The sequence below is a fragment of the Lissotriton vulgaris genome, chromosome 3_1 (assembly GCF_964263255.1).
Source record: "Lissotriton vulgaris chromosome 3_1, aLisVul1.2, whole genome shotgun sequence".
Taxonomy (NCBI): domain Eukaryota; kingdom Metazoa; phylum Chordata; class Amphibia; order Caudata; family Salamandridae; genus Lissotriton; species Lissotriton vulgaris.
The window spans coordinates 590,641,142-590,662,729 of NC_141689.1; the positions used below are offsets into that span (position 1 = coordinate 590,641,142).

General features: G+C 43.7%; 1 protein-coding gene across 2 annotated transcripts in view; it reads left to right on the plus strand.

Moving 5' to 3' along the window:
* RASA1 (RAS p21 protein activator 1) overlaps window positions 1-21,588 on the plus strand; it is a 926,777-nt gene that overhangs the window by 208,399 nt on the left and 696,790 nt on the right. For both annotated transcript variants that reach the window (XM_086960862.1, XM_086960861.1), the window contains exon 10: window positions 12,936-13,056. In XM_086960862.1, coding sequence (XP_086816988.1) covers window positions 12,936-13,056 — 121 coding nt within the window. The remainder of the gene's footprint in view (window positions 1-12,935; window positions 13,057-21,588) is intronic.

The window sequence follows — 21,588 nt, forward strand, 5'->3', positions numbered from 1 at the left end:
AACCCACTGTCCACGCAGCACCACCAAGGGGTCCTCAGTAGGGTTGATCAACTTGCTATACGTTAAGGAGATCGCCCTGGTGGGTACTAGACCATCAAGTAAACGATCCTCCAGTGGAGATGCCACTGGAAGCGTCTCACCTCTGGGGACAACGGCGCTCAAAGCATGACTGATCTGAAGATATCTAAACCGTTCTGTCTCATTCAGCTGATGTTTAGCCTGCAATTCCTCAAATGTCAGCACCCTGCCCTTACCCTATATATCACAAACCTGGGTTATACCGATGATGTCCCAACGATCAAACCCCTTGGTTTTCCAGAGCATCCACAACATCTCAGAACTCCACAAGGGAGTAGCCAATGTCAAGCGACCAGCCTATTTGAGGTCTCGGTTGGCCTCATGCCATACTCTTATAGAGATCGAGGGAGACCCCACCAACGGGAACCGATCACGCTTTGCGTAAAGAACGCGGGTGTACTCTCCCCCCGGCACTTGTCAAGGTTAGTTTAATGTCCCTAAGTTTGGGGGGGGGGGATTGTGTAGGAGAGTAGGGTCTGCTTCCTATGGTCACCCCACTTTTTGTTTGCTTTTGCTTTACTGGTTTTCGACTTAGATGTGGCTGTGGGCCTGCTAATCAGACCCACAGCCCAGATGCACTCTCTCTAAATTTACCATGTACTCTAGGTACATGGTAAATGGTTAATCTTTATTTCAGATCATTTTCAGTGTAGAGTTAATTGTTTTCTCTTTGTATTTTTCCCTAAGAGGTATGTTTTTTGCTTATGTTTTCTTATTTGTTTTTGTATTGGATTTATATTATTCTAATTTTTTATGTGCAGTGTTAGGGAAAATGTGATGGAATGTTCTGTGAACGCTACTGTCATGTTCCACTTCTTGGTTGTAATGAGGTCAGAGTAAAGAATGTTCAGTTTTTGGAATATTCATAATTGGGAATTGTCAGTTGGGAGGAGATTGCGAAGGAGAGGACTTCTGGCGGTCTGTGCGGCAGGTCTTTCTACTTGTAACTTAAGAAGAAATAAAGTACCTACCTTATTCTGCCTCTCTCTTCCTTTGAAGACTGCTACAGAATGTAGTCTCTTTTGCGTTTTGGAGTTCCCGGAAGGCTAGCTCCTAGACGCAGTCATTCTAGCGTGTAGCTCCGGACTCCTGTACCTATTCCCTCCTCTACCTTTCCTGCCCAGAGTTCTGAAGAATATCATGCACAACCAGGACCAAGTCCTCCCAGTTACTCAGGACTGGGCCTGGCGAATGTGGTACCCTTAACTACTGGGCATGACACCTGTCCTCCTATCAGGCGACCCTTCTGTTGCAGCATCAGGGCAGAGTCCTGCACCCCAGTCTTCACAGTCTACACCTCCATGCATGGAGATTGAGCAGCAACATCTAACTGATTTGACCTCCCTTCAGAAGTCATGGATATTCTCCTAGCGGCCAGGTGTCCATCTACAACATCTTTGTATGCTGGATGTGGGATAACTTTTGTTGCCTGGTTTAGTTCCCACCATACAGTCCATTTGCAGGCGAAGTTGTCTGATATTTTGCTTTTTATGGTGTCTTTAGCGGAGCATGGACTTGGTGTGGGTGCTCTTATAGGTTATTTGTCTGGCTTTCTGGCCTTTATGCGTAAGCCAAATCAACCATTGTTATGTAAATTACCAGTTGTAATGCATTTTGTTAAGCTGTAGTTCACATGTTCTCACCCAAACCCTCTGTAATGCTCCAGTGGGACCTAATTTGTTTTTCATATTTCCTATGTGCACCCCATTTGACACTATTCTCCTTTTAAAAATGTAGCAAAATCGCGGCCAGGTTCGATTCCCGGCGCGGCAGGTTTCTGGACCAGGGTCAGCGGACTCGATAATTCTCTCGCCTCGGTGCCCACTCTGATCAGCGATCACACTCGGCAACTCTGGGCATTAGCTTGCCTCATCTTCACTAACGGCCCCACCAGACCGCCGGGGATGCCTGGTCTCACCCTAGAGATACCCATTAAGGGACCATCTCTCAGGGAAGCCAGGAAGGGTTTCGCAGCGGTCGAAGCGCCTTGGGACCCTACGGGTAAGTAGTGCGCTATATAAATGCCTATACATATACATAGAGGAAAGCCTAGTGGCTAAAATTTTGGAATACAGCTTACTGTCAGCGTTTATAGAGATATTGTAGCAAAAATGTAGCAAAATCGCGGCCAGGTATGAACCCGTGCTGAAAGGGAGAAACTACTGAGGTCGGGGATGACCCAGCTTTTGCCCCGACACATACTTTCAGCATATATTTCTTCAGAATAGGAAGGAAAGTTCAAAAAAATGTCAACGGGATCCCGTCGGGACCTTCTGCTTTTCCTAAAGATGAAATTGCCTGGTCTAATTACTGCTCTGTGTACTCCAACTCTAAGACTTCCCTCTGTGTATCAGTAAGTTTGGAGAACTCTTGATTGCCCAAAAACGCAGCTACTTAGTCTTCTGTATCAAATGAGTCCTCACTAGAATAGAGTTGAGAGTAGAACTCTATGAATGATTCCAAAATTTTACCTGGTTCCGTATGTATAAGGCCATTGGCATCCTGTATTGCGTCTCCCTTCCTGGCCGCAGCTTTCTGCCTTAATCGTTTGGCTAATAATCGGCCAGATTTTTCCCCGGCTTCCAACAAATTAGAGCGAAAAATCGCAATTTGGGCTGCTAATTTCTCAGCGTAGCTCTCATAAATTTTCATTCTCTGAATAGCGAGATCTCGCACCCTCTGTTCGAATTCTACAGGGTTAGAGTTTGAAGTTTTCATCAGCGCCAGCTCTAAATCACACAATTTGGTCATCTCAGATTCTTGTTTGGCCCTAATACGCCGTTGTTTGTTTATAGTATAGCTTAGCATTTCACCCTGCACTCCGGCCTTAAATGCATCCCAGACTACAGCTTGGGACCATCCACGCCGTTCTGGTGAGGCGACCGAGGAAACTTTTCCAGGTTCATGACTTTGGAACCTACAAACGACTGTGGGAGGAGGAAGCGACATGACTTCCCTCACCAGAAATTCTAAGCACCGGAGCGTGAGACGCCACCTATAGGGGATTCCATATTATCCTTATCATGAGGTTTGTTGAAGAATTTAGAACCATCAAAAATGAAAACTAATCCATCCATACTCAATACCAAGGACAAGTAGAAAACTCAACCGTCAGGAACAAGAGATATAAACTCTGTTTATGAAATTTGGAGGATCCGTGTGTGCCCCTCCGGTGTAAACTCTAGTCACCCTGAAGAAACTCCCTGGTAGGGAGTGAAACGCGTTGGCTGATTTGGTTGTAAAGTACACGGTGACTACTTTTAAAAGAATGAACAATAATAAATAAAGAACTTTTCTATATACACAGTGACAATCTTTCTGGACTTTTTTTCTTGTGCGCCCCCATAGAAAGCCAAACAAAGCATCCCAGACTATACCTAATTCAGCAGAACCAGCATTGAACTAAAAAAAGTCTGGGATCCATTTGGCCATATGCTGACGAAATCCCAAATCAAGCAATAACTGACGATCGAAGGTCCATGAGCTCCTGGTATTAGACAACAGAGAGATATCGGCTGTAAGTTAAAAAATAACCGGGTTATGATCAGATATAATTTTAGGATGAATATCAATTTTGGCCTCAGTTAACAGGTGTACTGGGGCAAAAAAATGATCAATACGAACATGTTTTTGATGAGGGGCTGAGAAAAAAGTAAAACCAGGGATGGCGGAGCACTTAAAACTCCATACATCTACAAGCCCAAATTCGTTCATGATACCCTTTATTGATTTAAACATTTTTGGCTTTCTACCTGTATACGTGGAATTAAGACGGAAATCAACATCTCTGGGTAAATGCAGATTTAAATCTCCACAGATCACAGGTGGAGAGGGCCATTGAGCAAGATCAATACTAATCAGATTAAGGATCTCAGGATCATCTAAATTGGGGGCATATATGGTACACGGGTTAAAAGAAAAATGACCAATCTTAATTTCCACAATTGCCCACCTTCCATATGGATCAGCTATAGCACGTTTGCACTCACCCCACCCCAGTTTTTTTAAAATTGCGACCCCTTTAGTAGTTGTGCCCTGGCGAGTGCAAATCAGGGTTTCGAAGCATAAATCTTTCAGGCGCATCCTGTTGTTCCATACTATGTGATTTTCTTGAATACATAGTATCTGTACCCCCATACTCTTAAGAATCTGTGCCGTCACCCCCCTTTTCTTTCTGTCATTCAGTCCACATACGTTCCAGGAGCAAATAGAACATTTAGCCATTATCAAAAAGGAAGTTGACATTCTGTGTACACCATTCATTGTTACAGCTACTCAACGGCAATCTCAAAAATATAGTAAATTAAACTTTCTGTCCCTGCGGTTCCTTGCCCCCCACCCCTACCCCACCCAAGAACAACCCTCCCAACCCACCCTACCCAAGCACCCCCCGCAACCCACCGCTGTGAGGCAAAGGGACTGAAAAGTCCCTATTGAGGATAAACAAAAAAAAAAACCAGACCAATAAGAGATATAAGAGATATACGTCAGCCTTATATCTGAGAAAGAAAGGGAAAAAATGAAGAAAAGCCCAAAAAAACAAATGTACACTCCGGCGGAGCATCCCGACTCACAAGGCTATTACAAGGGCAGCACAAAAAAAATACTACACGCCCTTAAAGAGAGTCTAGAAATGCCTTAGCCTTTATTTCGGAAGTGAAAAACATAGTTTTATCTTTGGTGATAACCTTCAGTTTGGCTGGATTTAATAAATAAACCTGGGCTCCCTTACTTTGAAAAGTCGGGATAAGTTGCCACCTGACAGTAGTCGGGTCTAACAAAAAATTCGCAACCTTTTGCCTTCCGTTTGCGATCTGGACAAGCCAGGACGTATAAATGCTCGCGTAAGAGAAAATTGTTGAGGCAAATAAGAATAGCCCGAGGTTTGTTTTCGGCACCCCCAGCCTCCTTCCGAATCTGAAAAGGAAATCTATGAGCTATTTGAAGCTCCCTCCCCCTCTTTTAACTCAGGGAAAGCTTCACCACAGAGATCTAATACAAATTGTCGTATATCTATCCCCTCAACCCTTCCGGGATCCCCAAAATACGGAGATTATTCCTTCTCGCACTGTTCTCCATATAACAAAGCTTCCAATTAATATCATCACGCAGAGTATGTAATGCAACAACATCAGCTTAACAAGAACAAAATTCATCTTCTATAATTGAAATCCTATTTTCGGCCTCTGCAACTCTAGTAGATAGTTCAGAATTGGATTTAGCGATGCGACGAACAGAGTTCTCTAATTTTCAAACTGCTCCATGAATGCGAAGGCTCTCTGCCTTCGTCTCCTCACGATGAGTCATGATTTCCTGATAGACTGTCAAAAGAGAGACATTGCTAGAAGCATCGTCATTTGAGGGCAGATTACCCCCCACATCAAAACTATCAGCCATAGTTGTGCGTTGCTCGACAGGCACTTGTGTTGTTGAGGAGTTACCCAACCCTGGAGCAGTTAGAACAGTATTTTCCCCATTGGGAGATCTAGCAATCTCAAGTTCCGCAGTTGCTCCCTCTCCCTCTCCCCCCTCCCCATCAGAGACCAGTGACACATCTGACCTAGAATAAAATTTCCCTCTTGAGTCACATGATTCAGCATCATTCAATATATCTTTGTCCACGGAGGGATCGGGTAATTTAGGTATTGCAGGAAAAGACATTGTGTCACTGTCCAAGACAGCAGAGCTAGATGACTCGAGAGTTATACAAGGTGAACAGCGGAGGGGGATTCTGAAGTGAGGTGACTATAACCGCTCCAATATTTGGCTGAGTGGCTGACGTCGACACTGGGTTCTTGTCTTCCCTTAACGGAGTCTTTTTCTTCCACTTATTAAAAATAGCCGGGATTGTTACCAGTTGCAGTTGCGGGGGCTCCTCAGAAACTGGCACATTCAGAACACCAACAGACGAAACTAGAGGAAGCCTTCCCCTGTTGTAAAAGTGCCGGCCAATAATAGAATACCAAATTAGGGACAGCCCACCCATCCCTCTCCTGTGGAAGTGTGAGAAATTGTAGAGATCGCTGTGTCTTAGAGAAATTAGATCTAATTTTTTTAATATTACTTCTTCAATCTCTAGGGGAATAGAACCAAACAGGTACAATATCTTCGAGAGAATGACCATTTTAAGAATATTACATCTCCCTATTATCAACAAGTGCAGCTTGTCCATACGTCTTAAATCAGTACTGAGCTTACTTAGAAGGGGATCCAGATTAATGGCCCATATGGAATCCACCTTGCAATTTATCCTATATCCCACATACGTAGCCTTATCCGTCCTTCGGACGTCTGTAAGATTAATATTCTTAGAACAAACAAAATCTGTGTTTTCTCTTTATTCAGGAGATACCCTGAGTTCGTTCCATATTCCCCTGCTAGAATTTCGACCGATGACATCGCACTCTCTGGGTCCGATGTTACTATGGCAGTATCGTCTGCGTATGCCAGCACTGTTGTGCCATACCCACTGACACATACAGATTTTATTGTTTGACTTTGCAGGATCTGGTTAATAAATGGGCCAATATACAGGGAAAACAAGATTGGGGAGCAAGGACAGCCCTATCCTGTCCCTCTAACTACCTCTATTTTACCAGACTTTTTATCCATCATTTGAAGCCTGACATACAATTTATGATACATTGTCCTAATAGCAGTTATAAAGCGTGAGACAAATCAGTTTTTTTGCACCAGAATTACTTATAGGTACTGCCATGACACCTCATCAAAGGATTTCTCGGCGTTAAGGAGGATCATAGCCATCCGGTCACCTCTTACTTCCGCTATATCGATCAACATACATACATACATTCACATACAAGGATATAACGCGTCTTATGTGATCCGTAGTTCCTCTACCTGGTAAAAATCCATGTTGCCATGGATTTGCTAGATGAGCTATGATCCTCCCACACCGGACAACCAAAATTTTAGAACAGAGTTTCGCAGTGGCATTTATTAGGGGAATTGGTTAGTAAGATGTGGGGTTTTCCAATGGCTTGCCTTTCTTTGGAAAGAGGACTATACCTGTACCTTGCCAAGATTGAGGAGGGATCACAATTTGTTGTACACCCAAGAACAGATACAAAAGTAAACGTGCTAGCTTGGACAGCAGCACTTAATATAATTTGAGAGGAATTTTATCAGGGCCTGGAGACTTCCCTGAAGCTATCAGGTGCAGAGCATCTATGACTTCCTTCAATGCGATGTAAGCCTCCAACTCCCGACGTACCACTGGATCAATCATTCCCATCTCCTCCCTCACACTTTCTTCACCCCCCTCAGAGGTAGAACAGAGGGGGGTCCTCTTGATACAGTTCTTTATAGAATCTTTCGGGTCAGTTACATACAGACCGCCTTTCTTTTTAATTTTAATAATATTGTTCTTGGCTGTGTTATATCTTGTGCGTAATGCTCAAAACCTTCATGCTGACTCTCTATATTCATAATTTTCATTTGATGTGCTTGGAATCCTTCAGCAATTCTCTTACTATAATAGCTATAGTCATCGCAACATCTAATTGTAGCTGTTTTAAGGTCGAGCATCAGCGTGCATGCAAGACCTGGTGTAATCAATAAAAGGACTGTATTCCTGCCTCCTAATTACCCGTTGGTGCACTCCAGCTTCGCTCTTGTTTCGTTCCTGTAGCCGATAGCTCACTTACTCTCCAGGCTGAGGAGCACTGGTAAAGTACAGTGTAAGTACTCTTATTTAATAAATGTTCCTTCCTGCATACTTCTTTTTGCTTTCCAGGTCACCCGTTTCACGATGCTAACAATGCTTGTTCTGTTTGGTGGCGGGAATGTTCGTTTCATGCATTTTAAGAGCATTAACATTTCTGTAAAGTTCCGGGTGGGCATCAATGTTCATCTTATTCTTTTTTCCGCAGTTGGAAGATAATTTTTTAAATATCAGAATGCATGGCGATGTGCCTCGCTTTTTGAGGGTTTCTGCTTGTTTTCCCCTTAAAAAGAAGAGTTTTACTGCACTCGGAAGAGGCGAGCGTGTGCTGCCTGTCGTGTTGGGATCTGGGTTTCGAAGGCTCTCCCATGCCAGTCCTCACCCCCCTCACCCCCAAAAGGAGAATGGAAAAATTGCTCGTTGGGAGCATAATTAAGCTATCTATACCTCCCTCTCTTCTGTTTCCACAATCTTCAATATTGCATTTTTTTCATTGCTGTAAAGGGGAAGCACTGGATCATATATTTTCCTACTTGCGTGTGGAGTGTTAATTTCTAAATTAGGTGTGTTTTTCCACCTCTCGTATGCATATTTTATTTGTTTTATGAAAGAGGAGCGTGGGGGAGACGTGCAAGACACGCTCATTAGCTTTTCCCTATGTCGTGTGCACTACTCACTGCAAGTCTCCCTGGGTTGCACCCCCCTTGAGGGGTGGGGGACGGGACTCGGTCTGGGGTCTGTTATCTGTCTTTTTCCGCAGTCTTCTGTTTAATACATTTTCCTCTAACACTGAAAGATAACAGAATCCGCTTTTGCCAGCTCGTTTCAAAATTCTCATTGTGAAGTGTCACAGTTTCTATATACACCGGCACCCGCTCTCACTTTATTGCTTGTTCTTTTTTTACCCTGTACTTAGTTTTTAGGGCTGTGTAACGGGATGCAGCCCTTACTATCATTTGATCCTTTCATAGCAGCATGCAACCCACGCTTTAAAGTTTACTTACTCCGCGCCCACTTTCACTTTTAGATACTAAGTGCAGCGTCCGGTGCCTTACCTGGTTATATTAAGGTAAAGTCTGATAAGTACCTTTGTGATCGCTGTGCTGTGTTACTTCCTCTGCCTGAACCGAGAGAAGCTCTGCAGCAACACACACACAGCAGAACACCTCCTATCATTCACAGCACTCTTCCAGATCACCCAAAACCATTCAGCATGGCACGCAGAATGTTCAGTTCCTGAGCACTATACAGCAGCATTTTTTTCATTCCCTTGGCAAGGTTAGCCCACCTTTTTTCTTTTAACAATCTTTATTAAGAACAACTAGATGAACAGTTGCTGTACCCATTAGGAGAGCCGAGAGTAACCCATCGTTTGATCTTAATATCTGTACAATATTATGCTCGGCCGGTTCGGTTTTGACCGAAGACAAGGAATTTTATATCACTTGAAATACACTAATCAGGGCTAGAACTATCTTCCCTAAGTGCAATACCCAACTTTGATTTCCTGCTATTAAAAACGTTGATGATTTACCGGTCTAAATTGTTCTTTTAAAAACCCTATATAATGTCGTGAGTGAAACAGCTGATTCAGAAAAGGGGGTGGTGGTGAAGCAGCCGGCAGATATTTTGTCTGAAATTGTTACACTCACTATATCTGTGGTGCAGCTGCATTTTGGCTATTTTTCGTCATTACAGTTTCTCATTAAACTAAGCTAGGGTTTTATTTTGCCCTTTTCTGCTACAGAAACCATATTATTTTTTAAGATAATCGCCAGGTTCACATTGACAGTGAGTTTAGTGCATCCTTCAGATTCCTGTAAAGGGCATGTTCTTAACAATACTTCCCAGACTGGTAATCCGTTTCCTTTTCACAAGACAATATACATTTTAAAAAAGATAAAAACTTTTTATTTTGAACTATGACCTTCGCAGTGCAGGTCTCTCTCGTATTCACGGTTACAGAACTACACAACATGCTGACTCTGAATTAAAGCCCAGGTCTCTTTTGTTCACATTCAGCAACTTAGCCACAAGGCTCTATTTCATCACAACTTAGGTTCTCCCTTACTTCGAACTCCACCAGGTTCTGAATAAGGTTCACAGGCTAGTCTCCAGCCTGCATTGTGTTCTCTAAAGACCACTGGAAGTCATAAGAGACCCTGGCATAGAGAACTGAATGCAAAACTCTCGCATTTGCAAGAGTTTGAGCTATTGGCATTGTAAATGACAATGCCTTTTATTTATCTGTTTTGAAAACCTGCAAGGGGTATGTAAACACGCACTTTGTACATATAGTCGTTGCATAAGAAAATCAAGGTTGTCAGTAACTGCACCGCTTTTACTGCCAGTCTTGCTTCTCATGACTATGACTAGTAGTACAAAGCTCAAGTTTACACAGGTTTTCAAAACAGATAAATAAAATGCATTGTCATTTACAATGCCAATAGCTCAAACTCTTGCAAATGCGAGACCTATTGCATTCAGTTCTCGCCAGAAAGGGCGAGTAGGCCCTAAAAAATGCTCATCCTGATTAAATCTGGTTTGCCATAGCCAGTGGGAAACTGCATTTTTCGACCCCTGGATCACTATTTCCTGAATGTGTGACATTTGAAATTCTGTTTACAGAGAACCAGAGACTCATGCTTTTCAGAAACAGCTAATTGCCTTTAGCCAGTCTAATAAAGGACAGCCACTAGCAAAGCATGGTATAGTCAGATATATCCCTGCAAGCGTTCCTTCAGCCTCTCAAAAGTCAGCCACCCACACAACAAGGCAGTGACAGAAAATTCCATACAAAGCAAGATTATGACGGCAGTAGTCTGTGCTGGAGTTCCATTACAAGAGATCTGCTGTCTCACCTCTTATAAAAATCTATCACACCAAGCACCATTGCCTGGATGTGAGGCCACATGAGGCCTAGCTGTGCTTCAGAACCTATTTAAGTAAAGTGAGGATTACCCACCTCCATTGATGTGTTATTGCTATCCTCTGCTGATTTAGGCATGATAATCTGTGAAAGATCCAGTTTTGTAGAAGAAAATGTTTTCTATCTGTATCTATAGCTCTCCATCGTATTTATCTTCCCTAGGTAAGGTTCACTTGTTCTCTGAGTTTATAGAGCCCTACTCCCTTGCCCATAAATGCATGTGCCACCAACGCTGAGCTATCTTGGCCTCTATTGGATGTTGCCATTGGAGCAGTCCCCTCATTGTCTGGGGTTTGCCAGTTTACAGTGAGGTGAAAGCACAAATAAAAACTCTTGAATTTTTGTACATACAGGTTTGTACTGTACAGGTATTTATATTGTTACTGGGACTCCCGGACCAACGATAAGGATTGATTCAAGCATGGGTACTTTTGATTCGCTTATATTACATTGTTGCTTTTGCTTACCGTAAACTTTATGAAAACCCACCATACTTATTACCAGACTCCAAGAATTTGGGACAATATTACTCTAGTTGTTCAAGGATTTTTTTTTCTGTTTGAGAAAGGATACTCGGGTGGGAACGTTTATTAGCAATATTCTTTTAAGACATCTTTAATTGTTGACAACTGAGAAACAACAGTACAAATTAAAGAAACAAAAGAACTACTGCCAGCCCCAGATATTTGACATGGAGTAACAGGTTATCGTAGCTCCAACCCACAGAAAAAAACATGTATCCTGTCCAAGCACTCTCCTCTCATGGTACCGCAGGTGCCGCAACACTGAAGACAGGGAGTAAATGCACCTCTTCCTCTGAGGAAGCATCCACTGACGACCTCCCCTCTCCCCTGTCTCACAAACCTAGTCAGCAACGCCTACCAAGCCTGCAAGTCCTCCTCCACCTTCTCATTATGTCGACATTTCCTGAGGTGTACTTCTTCCACAACCGCCCACTCATTCACATCCCTTACCCAGCCGTCCCCACTGGGCCCAGCCTGCCCCATCCAGGCAATTGCAATTCGCCCCTTCATTGGCAACCACAGCAAGAATTTAAATTTGAGTTTTTTGCCTTTATGCCATTTGACATTCCCCAACAGACAAAGAAATGGGTCCATCACTATTGTAGCCCCAAAGACTGGGGCCAGCCGCATCACAATAGACGCCCAAAAGGAGTTGACCAGGGGACAGTACCATGCAGGATGCAATAAAGATGCCACCTTAGCCTGACAACAGTGGCAACCATTAAACCTACTGGAATCTATCCTGTGAAGCAGCACTGGTGTGATATATGTGTGGTGCAAGAATGTTGAAACGGACCAGTTTAAATCGTGCATTACAAGATACAGTCTGGACCATGGCACAGGACCTATTCCATTGAACATGCTCCAGGGGTAACCTTAGTTACTCATCTCAATCAACCCTAGCTGGGAACAGGATTCTGGGTCTGTCAGCCGTCCTGCCCCTATATAAATTTGAAACTAAGTGCCTCCCCCATTCCCTCCCATCTCCAACAACCCTCAAAGCAAAAGTGAAGCAAATGGAGAAGCCGGGAATGTGAGCCATATTTCTCGAGTTATGGCAGCTATACTGGCAATGGTAAAACATTGCCCGTTTCCGATTCCAAAGACGACCTGCGCCGCCTTAAAGGTGATAAAGTCCTCATTTTGATAGAAGTCTCCAAGAGTCTTGCATCTGTCCCCGACCAAGCAGTAGCATCTACCGACTCATCAAGTGTATGAAAGGCTGATAGGTCCAAAAATTTAAACTCCAGCACTACCATGACTGCTCAGTCTCAAGGGGACGCAGTGTGTCTGATGAGGTACAATACGGGCGCCATATCCTGCCCACCACCAACCCAAATCAGCGTCATAAGAAGAGAGTGCAATCTGTTAGTAATATTATTAACTGCGTTCCAGGGGCATTGCAACTATGGCTGTTATATATTACCAAGTAGCTGCTTTTTACATTGACACAGCATTCTTTTTACATTACTGCTACCAATCATGCCTGATGCACGGAGGGGATGACAGCTAGTAATCTTGCATATGGTCACTATGTAACATTGTCTGCTGTGGTTATTATTCAGTATAATTATAGAAGGCTTTTTCTGTATAGCTTTCACCCAGTGTAGTTAGTTTTTTTCTCTTTTGTGACCTTTACTTTAGAACTAGGCATTAAAGTGTAACAATGTTGAATCTAAACTGTGTTGCTCTTAACAGAAGTATTTTTTTGTTTTACCAGCATCAAGAACAAGTGCTCAATGATTCAGTGGACGGAAAAGAAATTTACAATACCATCCGCAGAAAAACAAAAGATGCTTTTTATAAAAACATTGTAAAAAAGGGATATCTGTTAAAAAAAAGTAAGAATTTTGTTCATGAAAACGTTCCAACTATAACCCGATTTCATGTAACTTTTTATTTACAATGAAATGTAAAGTCTGTTTTTCTGTGACCTGTTTTGTTGCACATAAGATATGGTGCCTTAGAATTTCAGATGGACAAGTACAGAATTGGTCTACGCTGGCATACATGAACACGGTCAAAGGGATTTCTTTTTGAACAACCGTCAATGTGCAAATTAGATTTTTTGACTCTCAAAAATTGAAAACCTTCCATAACAGAGTATGTATTTAATGTTTTACAAAGCATAAGTGTAGGTTGCAGGATATATCTGGAGAGATCATCAGCGTGTCTGAGATGGGAGTGCGATGAGGAAAAAGATGCTTAGCTATCCATTTTGCTTTGCTTTTATTTCTTGTGAATAGATTAATGGATGCAGGATTTAATAAATGGCCAGCGGCTGATGAGTTAGTGGAAGATTTAGGTGAATGGCTAATACCATCCAATATCTATATGGTTGGGTGATATCTATCTTCGTATGGGTTAACCTGCAAACTTTAAAGGTTTTGGGATTCACAGTGGGGTCTATTTGATTTATTTTATACTGTGCATTTGCTTCTTTTTTTAATTTTGAAATGGAGAAAAGAAAAACAATAACCATTAAGAGCAATAAGCAGGCTAAGCCTGAGGTGCGTTCAGGTCAAACTTTACTGAACTATTTAACAGGAGCCATGGGTGCCATCGAACAACAGATCTTGACTGTAGAAGAGTCATTAAGCATACGTAACCCAGTCCTGGTCGGGGCACAGTAATGGACATTATGCCCCAGACGTGTGTTGCCCCATACCCAGATGTTCCCCAGCGTAGCTTAAATGGCTGCATTGTAGATACCTCTGGGCATATCTTAGGTAGTGATCAAGAATATGGTACCCAACTACCCCGAAAGCGTGCAAGAAACCCAGATAAGTCATCTAATATAACAGAGGTTAAAGGTTTACTGGTTAGGGCAACCCCTGAAAAGCATGAAAAAAGGCTATTAAAAAAACCATGTCCCTTGTGCCACAAAAAGTTGAAAGCAGAAAAAAACTGACTGATAGCGCCAGTACTAGTACTCAGAATGAGATTGTCAGGATAAAAGCTAAATTAGACTCACTGGACACCTTTCTTAGAGGTACATTAGACAACTTAACGTGCAGAGTCGGACAAATAGAAGTATTATTAAAATGCTTACCGAAAGCTCAGACCCGGGCACAGGATCAAAAGAGGCGCCTAGGAGTTACCAAGTACAGTGTGAAAGTAGCTTGGGCCAGCATGCCACTCTCCTTATCCCAGACCGTAGTAAGGACCCGATGTGTGTTCCTCTGAAAAGAGCTGAGAAACAACAATCACGAGGCCCATGCTAACTTAACCTCCTTAGTTCCATTAAATCTCCCTCACCGTTCAAGTCTTAACCATAATAACGCTAGCTCCCCGAATAAAAATAAAGCTGAGTGGCTTAAAACATATCTTGATTTACCATCAGACACCACACCCTATGTAGTGGTGCTAGCTAATTTACCTATACTGCAGGTGGGGGAGCTAGAGTCATGGGAGAGTCTTGGGAATAGATCATTACACTGGTTGGGTTCTAGAACTGACCTAACCTAGAGATTATTTGAAGAATTTAAGATGGTCAGGAGGGTTACGTGGGTAGGGAGAGGCCGAAAGAGCTGGAATGGGGATTGTGTGGTATTGACGTTTAAAACACTACAATTATGAGGCCATTGGGATATTTCTATCAACCACCGTGTAACAATACTGGTACTAATTTTAAGGAATCTCAATCACTGGGCCTTAGACACCATTTTACGGTGCCCACTTTTAATCGTTTTGAGACTTTTAATAACCTTGACCTAGTTGACTGACTACGAATGGGGGAACAACAGCACTCAGTAATAACTAGTAGTGCGGATATGTTGCATATTGCATGTCCACTGGGATCATTATTTAATAATTAAACTACTCAACATGGCTCCGCCATGACAGAAATTGTAGAGACTGGTAATTATACGGCACATACCAGCACATTGGAACCCATTATTCCCCCTCCTCAGCAAACTAACTCAACCAATTCTATCATTGGAAGGAATAAAGATCATGGAAGAGAACAGGGGGATATTTGTCAGCTATTGTTTTGTAACGTAGCAGGCTTAAAATCTAAGGTGTCAAATGATTTATGGATTGAGTTTGTGAGAAATTTTTATATCATTAGCCTACAGGAAACGTTGGTGACAGACCCTATTCATATAAGTGGATATAAAACCTTTCGCAACCCAGCTATTAAATCTTCGCATGGAAGAGCTAGTTGAATTTTTATAATAATGCAACTCATGAGATGATTAAAGAAATTTTAAAATCTTTAAGTTACCATTTACATAATTTACATGCGCGCATAAAGAAGAAGGTCCTCATTGTTTGGGGTGTGGATTTTAATTATCCCTTATGTAAATATTCTAACAATGAGGTATGTGGTCTGACTTTCGAAAAAGACGCCAGTTTCGCCCATTTTCCACACATTTCGTATGGCGATTTACTTAATGATATTATGTTTGTTTGATTTAGGATTTGTTAATCATCTGTGTTTGCCTATGGTTCCTTTCAGCCCTACTTTTAAAGGCCGAGGCACATTTTCTACGATGGATTTTATAATATCCTCAAGTAGATATTCTTCACATGTTAAAAACTTCAAGACTCATGAGATTGCTCTAGCGATCATTTTCCTCTAAGTGTAGATGTGATGCTGTATTGACAGGGTGTTAATTCTAGAATTAATTCAGCCGATATTGTCGACAATGTTGATTTTAGTAGACAAAATGGATATGCACTTAGATGGGCTAATGTGGACACTGAGGAATTTATTACTAAAACTGTGGAGAATTGTAAAAACATGCTCCTAGTGTGTCTGGATGAAAATTCATCCAGACAAGAAATTATGGATACTTTTTTGGCCATTTCTAAGTATATAAAAAAAGTCACTGTTTGTAGAAGCGAAGAGGAAACCCACTATTAAACTAGGGAGGTTGATACTGCTTGCACAAAGGCATACACTCAACTTAAACTCTCTATTCACGCTATAGTGAAAAACAAGGAACACATTAGAGAGGCTAGAAGAAATTATAATCTTGAATTTAAATCAAGAAAGAGTGCCTTAAAGGAGGAAGCTTGGCGTGCACTGCACGACGCTTCTGAAATTCGTGATTCTTCTGCCTTTTGGAAGGTTGTGAATGCCTCCTTCTTAGCTGACAAAGATATAGCATCCATTGAGATCTCCATTCTGGAAACAGAATGGATAAAACATTACTCTAAACTATATACCAACCCTGTATCAGATGACCAGGGAATCACACATAACATGGGCGTTAAAGCATTAGAACTTTCTCTAGACTTCACACTTAGTGAAGTTACTGCGGCAATTAATTGAAGTTTGGGTGGCAAGGCCCCTAGGCATGACGGTATTCCTGTTGATCTTTTTAAATCAAATGTCGCCTTAAGTGGACCACTTTGGCACAGGTTTTTAATGCATGCACTCAACGCAGCTTCCTACCAACTTGGTACGAATTTGTTATTGTCCCCATTTTTAAACAAGCATTTACAATGCAATAGGTCTCGGGTTAATTAAGTTTGAGCTATTGGCATTGCTAAATATTGCAACACCAACTGCAACAAAAGTCTATAATTTGTAGGCCAAAAAAAGTGTATTTCTTTTTGTAGCAATGGTGGCATGCTGCTCTTTAGATGAATATGTTTAAAAGTAAAGTGCGCCATACTGCGATTGCTGTGCAGTGACGAATAGTTATGTGTGCCTGGTGAAAGTATGCATTGATGGCTGGAGGAGTGTACCTGCTGAAAACGTGCACCGCCTACAGCACCACTTAACCCCAAACGCGTACAGCACCACACTACCTGCAACGTCTGCAGCACCGCTCAACCCGCAACACTAACAGCACCGCTCAACCCGCAATGCCTACAGCACCACTCAATCCCCACCGCCTACATCACCACTCAATCCCCACCGCCTACATCACCACTCAACCCACAACGGCTACATCACCACTCAACCCGCAACGCCTACATCACCACTCAACCCGCAACGCCTACATCACCACTTAACCCGCAACGCTTTCATCACCTTCAATCCCCCACCGCGTACAGCACCACTCAATCCCCACCGCGTACAGCACCACTCAACCCGCGACGCCTACATCACCACTCAATCCCCGCCGCCTACAGCACCAGTCAACCTGCAAAGCCTACAGCACCACTCAACCTGCAACGCCTTCATCACCACTCAACCCGTACTCCTACAGCACCACTCAATCCCCACCGCGTACAGCAACACTCAATCCGCAACACCTACAGCACCACTCAATCCCCACCGCCTACAGCACCACCCAACCCGCAACGCCTACATCACCACTCAACGCCTACATCACCACTCAACCCGCAACGCCTACAGCATCACTCAATCCCCACTGCATACATCACCACTCACACCGCAACGCCTACATCACCACTCGATCCCCACTGCGTACAGCACCACTCAATCCCCTCGCGTACAGCACCATTCAACCCACAATGCCTACATTACCACTTCACCCGCAACGCCTACATCACCACTCAACCCGCAACGCCTACAGCACCACTCAACCCTCACCGCGTACAGCACCATTCAACCCACGCCGCCTACTTCACCACTCAACCCGCAACTCCTACAGCACCACTCAATCCACACCGTGTGCAGAACCACTCAACCCGCAATGCCTAGAGCAACACTCAACCCGCAACGCCTACATTACCACTCAACCCACAACGCCTTAAGCACCACTCAATCCCCACCGCGTACAGCACCACTCAACCCGCAACGCCTACATCGCCACTCAACCCGCAACACCTACATCGCCACTCAATCCCCACCGCGTACACCACCACTCAACCCACAACGCCTACATCACCACTCAACCCGCAACGCCTACATTACCACTCAACCCGGAACGCCTACAGCACCACTCAACCCGCAATGCCTACAGCACCACTCAACCCGCAATGCCTGCAGCAGCACTCAACCCGCAACACCTAGAGCACCACTCAGCCCGCAACGCCTACAGCACCACTCAGCCCGCAACGCCTACAGCACCACTCAGCCCGCAACGCCTACAGCACCACTCAGCCCGCAACGCCTACAGCACCACTCAATCCCCACCGCGTACATCACCACTCAACCCGCAACGCCTACATCACCACTCAACCCACAACCACTACAGCACCACTCAACCCGCAAAGCCTACAGCACCACTCAACCCGCAAGGGCTACAGCACCCTGTTTTATGACTGTGCGTGCCTCTTTGGCACTGAGACAGATCGTTGTTTTGTGTCTGCCTTTCTGTCTCCCCCCCTCTTCCATGACACTTTGATCCTGCCTGCCTATGTCACTGAGTCACATTTTTGTCATGTGGTCAGTGTGTCCATGACTGTCTGATGTTGTCTGCTTTGACTGTTGTTGTGTGTCTTTCTTTCTATATTCTGGTCTTTTCTCTGTGTGCCTTTGTCTGCCCCTGCCTGTGTTGCTGAGTCAGATTGTTGTGTGTCTGACTTTGTCTTCCTGCCTCTTCTATTGCACTCTACCCACCTCGTACAAAAGAGGGGCCTATCACTCTCCCATATCTCACAAATAGTCATAGGTTTTGAGTGGAATGGGCCCCTCTGAAGGACTTGGGGGCCCCTTAAGGGTAGGGAACACCCCCTCACCCGTTCTGCTGCAGCTGCAGGGGCCTGTGCTACATCCATGGGTCAGAAGAGTGAGGTGTGGACAAGAAATAAAAAATAACAACAAAAAAAAAGAATAGGCCTACAGGAGGACAGGCAGGAGAGGGGAGTAAGAGTTGCAGGAGCATCTAGTAAATGAAAAAGAGAGACTTCAGGTGAAGCCTGGAGCAGGAGAAAGGTAGTGGCGGATTTTGAGGTGAGACATTAAGTGAGAAGCTAAAGGGGGAGGGTGGCCATAGAAGGTGAGCTGACATAAATAGGTAGAGCCGCAGGAGGAATCATGAAAAGAAGTGAAAGCTGCTAGAGAAATAAGAGTGTAAATGGGACGCTGCAAGAGAAGAACAAGGGATAAAGAAGATAGGCTATAGATGGGAGGACGTGGGAGCTGCAGATGGCGAAAGTGAAAATGGGGAGTGAACAGTGGTTGGAGATGTGAGAGGGAAAACATCAGTGGAGGAAGAGTAAGAGGGAAAGTTACAGCTGTTAAATTTGAGAGGGGGAAGTGAAACGTGAGTAAAGGTGTGAGAGGACTAAAGGAGTAGCAGAAGGAGAGGTAAGACGGTGAATGGCTGCAGGAACAAAGTGTCAGGAAGAAAAGAGAATAGGTGAAAAGGCGAGAGGGAGACTAAAAGCTGAAGTCTGCGGTGGGAAGGAAAAGGGAACACAAAAGAAGAATCCATTTATGTAGTTACAAATATTAAGGAATATAAGGTCCCTGTAAGTATCAAAAGGCTTGATAGAATTTTTATAAAGCGGAAACAATGGTTTAGGGGACAACAGTCACCAAGTAAAGAAAGGTCAGCAGTAAAGTGCGGCACATTAACGAACAGAAGGGATGATCATATTGTAAACCAGGAGGCTGGCGCAAGCAGTCCCGGTGGGCCCGCGATTAACCTGACTCAGGCCTGATTACCGGAGGAATGCCCAACAGTGTGTTACCTGGCGCCAGAACGAGGCTCCTCCGAGCATTTGGAAAGCAGTAACCCGCACCACCTCGGTCCTGTAGCCTGTTCAGCGTGACACCAGGCGCAGTAGCAATACTAGAAAACATTCCCTCATGACCTATCTAATTGTGGTTCACCAACATTGTTTATATTTTGCAATTTTATTCAAACACAACAACAGGACTAGTTTATAACATTTCTTCAGTATATTTTTATTTCCTCATTATTTCTTTTTTCATTTTCAATTACTTTCTTATAAACTATTTGTATCCATTATATCAGTGATACATATATTATTTCATACAAAATTCATATTAAAAAAAGTGCAAAAAGTTTCATAACAAAATGTCCCCTTGGCTATAAAAACCTATCAATATTAACCCAATTCCACTCACTCAATATCATTCATTCCAATTCATACCCTTTTACACACACCATACATATGTAGTATCTGAACAAATCTTTATTTGTACGGCAAAAAGTTCTCTACCTATGAACCATGAGTTATTACATTTAGTTCCACGCAGGGTCGACGCGCGTTTCGGTGGGTTATCCACCACCTTCCTCAGGACCTATGCAGATACACACATTCCACGTAAACCAGATGCCAGGGGATCTTCTATTTTTCTCTCTAATGCCATAAAGTGATGGTTCCTGTGAGATCAATCTTTTCTCAATGGTAGTTAACCGTGGGAAACTTTCAATAATTCCTTTTTTCCAAATATAGAAATTGCAATCCGATATATTCTTATCGTTTCACAATGGATTCCATTTTCTATTGGGAAGTGATTGTTCCTTGGATATCACTGCTGCAACCTGCGGCGAAATCCTTCTCCTCATCCGGCGTATCCGCAACCCTCTACTTTCAAATGACTAAAAAGCGGTAGCAGCTGAGACTTGGAAGCGCGGTGGAGGTTCCTGGCGATGCCTCACGTTTCCTTCTCCGGACACTGCTTCCTCCTTGGGACGAGCCCTCTCGTAGCCAGGCAACGCCTTGGGAGGGAGCCAATCCCAGCGCGGCCTCCCCCTGGCGTTTGGGATGATGCGCGCAAGGCTCCCGAAGCTCCTGGGCTGCGGCAGTGCTTACGGGGGCAGAGTTTACTACATTTAAACCCCGGGAAAGCGGCGGTAATTATGAGGGAACAATTGTTTAGCTGGAACACGGACCCAGGGCGGTGATTTCTACAGTGCTTTCAATGCACTCGACCCCGGGCCCGCAAAGGAGATTCCTGGACCAATTCAGCCCCCACGCTCAGCTGGGTGGGAAAAAAAAGCTTGCGAGTGGTGCGTTTGTGCGTGTCAAGCTCCTGCCCAACCCACACACTGCAGGAATGAGGAATAGTCCAGTCCACTTCCCCGACTCACCAGCCACTCACTAGATGATACATATGAGTAAGCTAATGACCCAGAAAAGGGGGTGGAAAATCAGAAGGCACCCAAACCTTCCACCCATGTACTATGCTGTAAGATGAACACCCGTCTCCTCCTTCTGCACCTGCATAAACAGTGAAACAAAAAGTACACCTTATGGTAATTTCTCAGTCCCCAATCCGACCTCTGAGGCATATGACCATATCCACTACACACCACTTCACATACACTTACCAGAAGATAATGCAGGTTTTGTTTTCGGGGAGTTGTCAGTCCAGAGTTTCACTGACCCAAGATAACCTCTCTTGGGTGAATTTAAATACAGGACTGATCGTTTTGTATGGGTGTGTGGTTTGGGCGATTAATGTGCTTGCAGGGTAAAAAACACACCTTAATTCCAGGCATGTGCAAAAAACCCCTGTCAAACGTGGGATC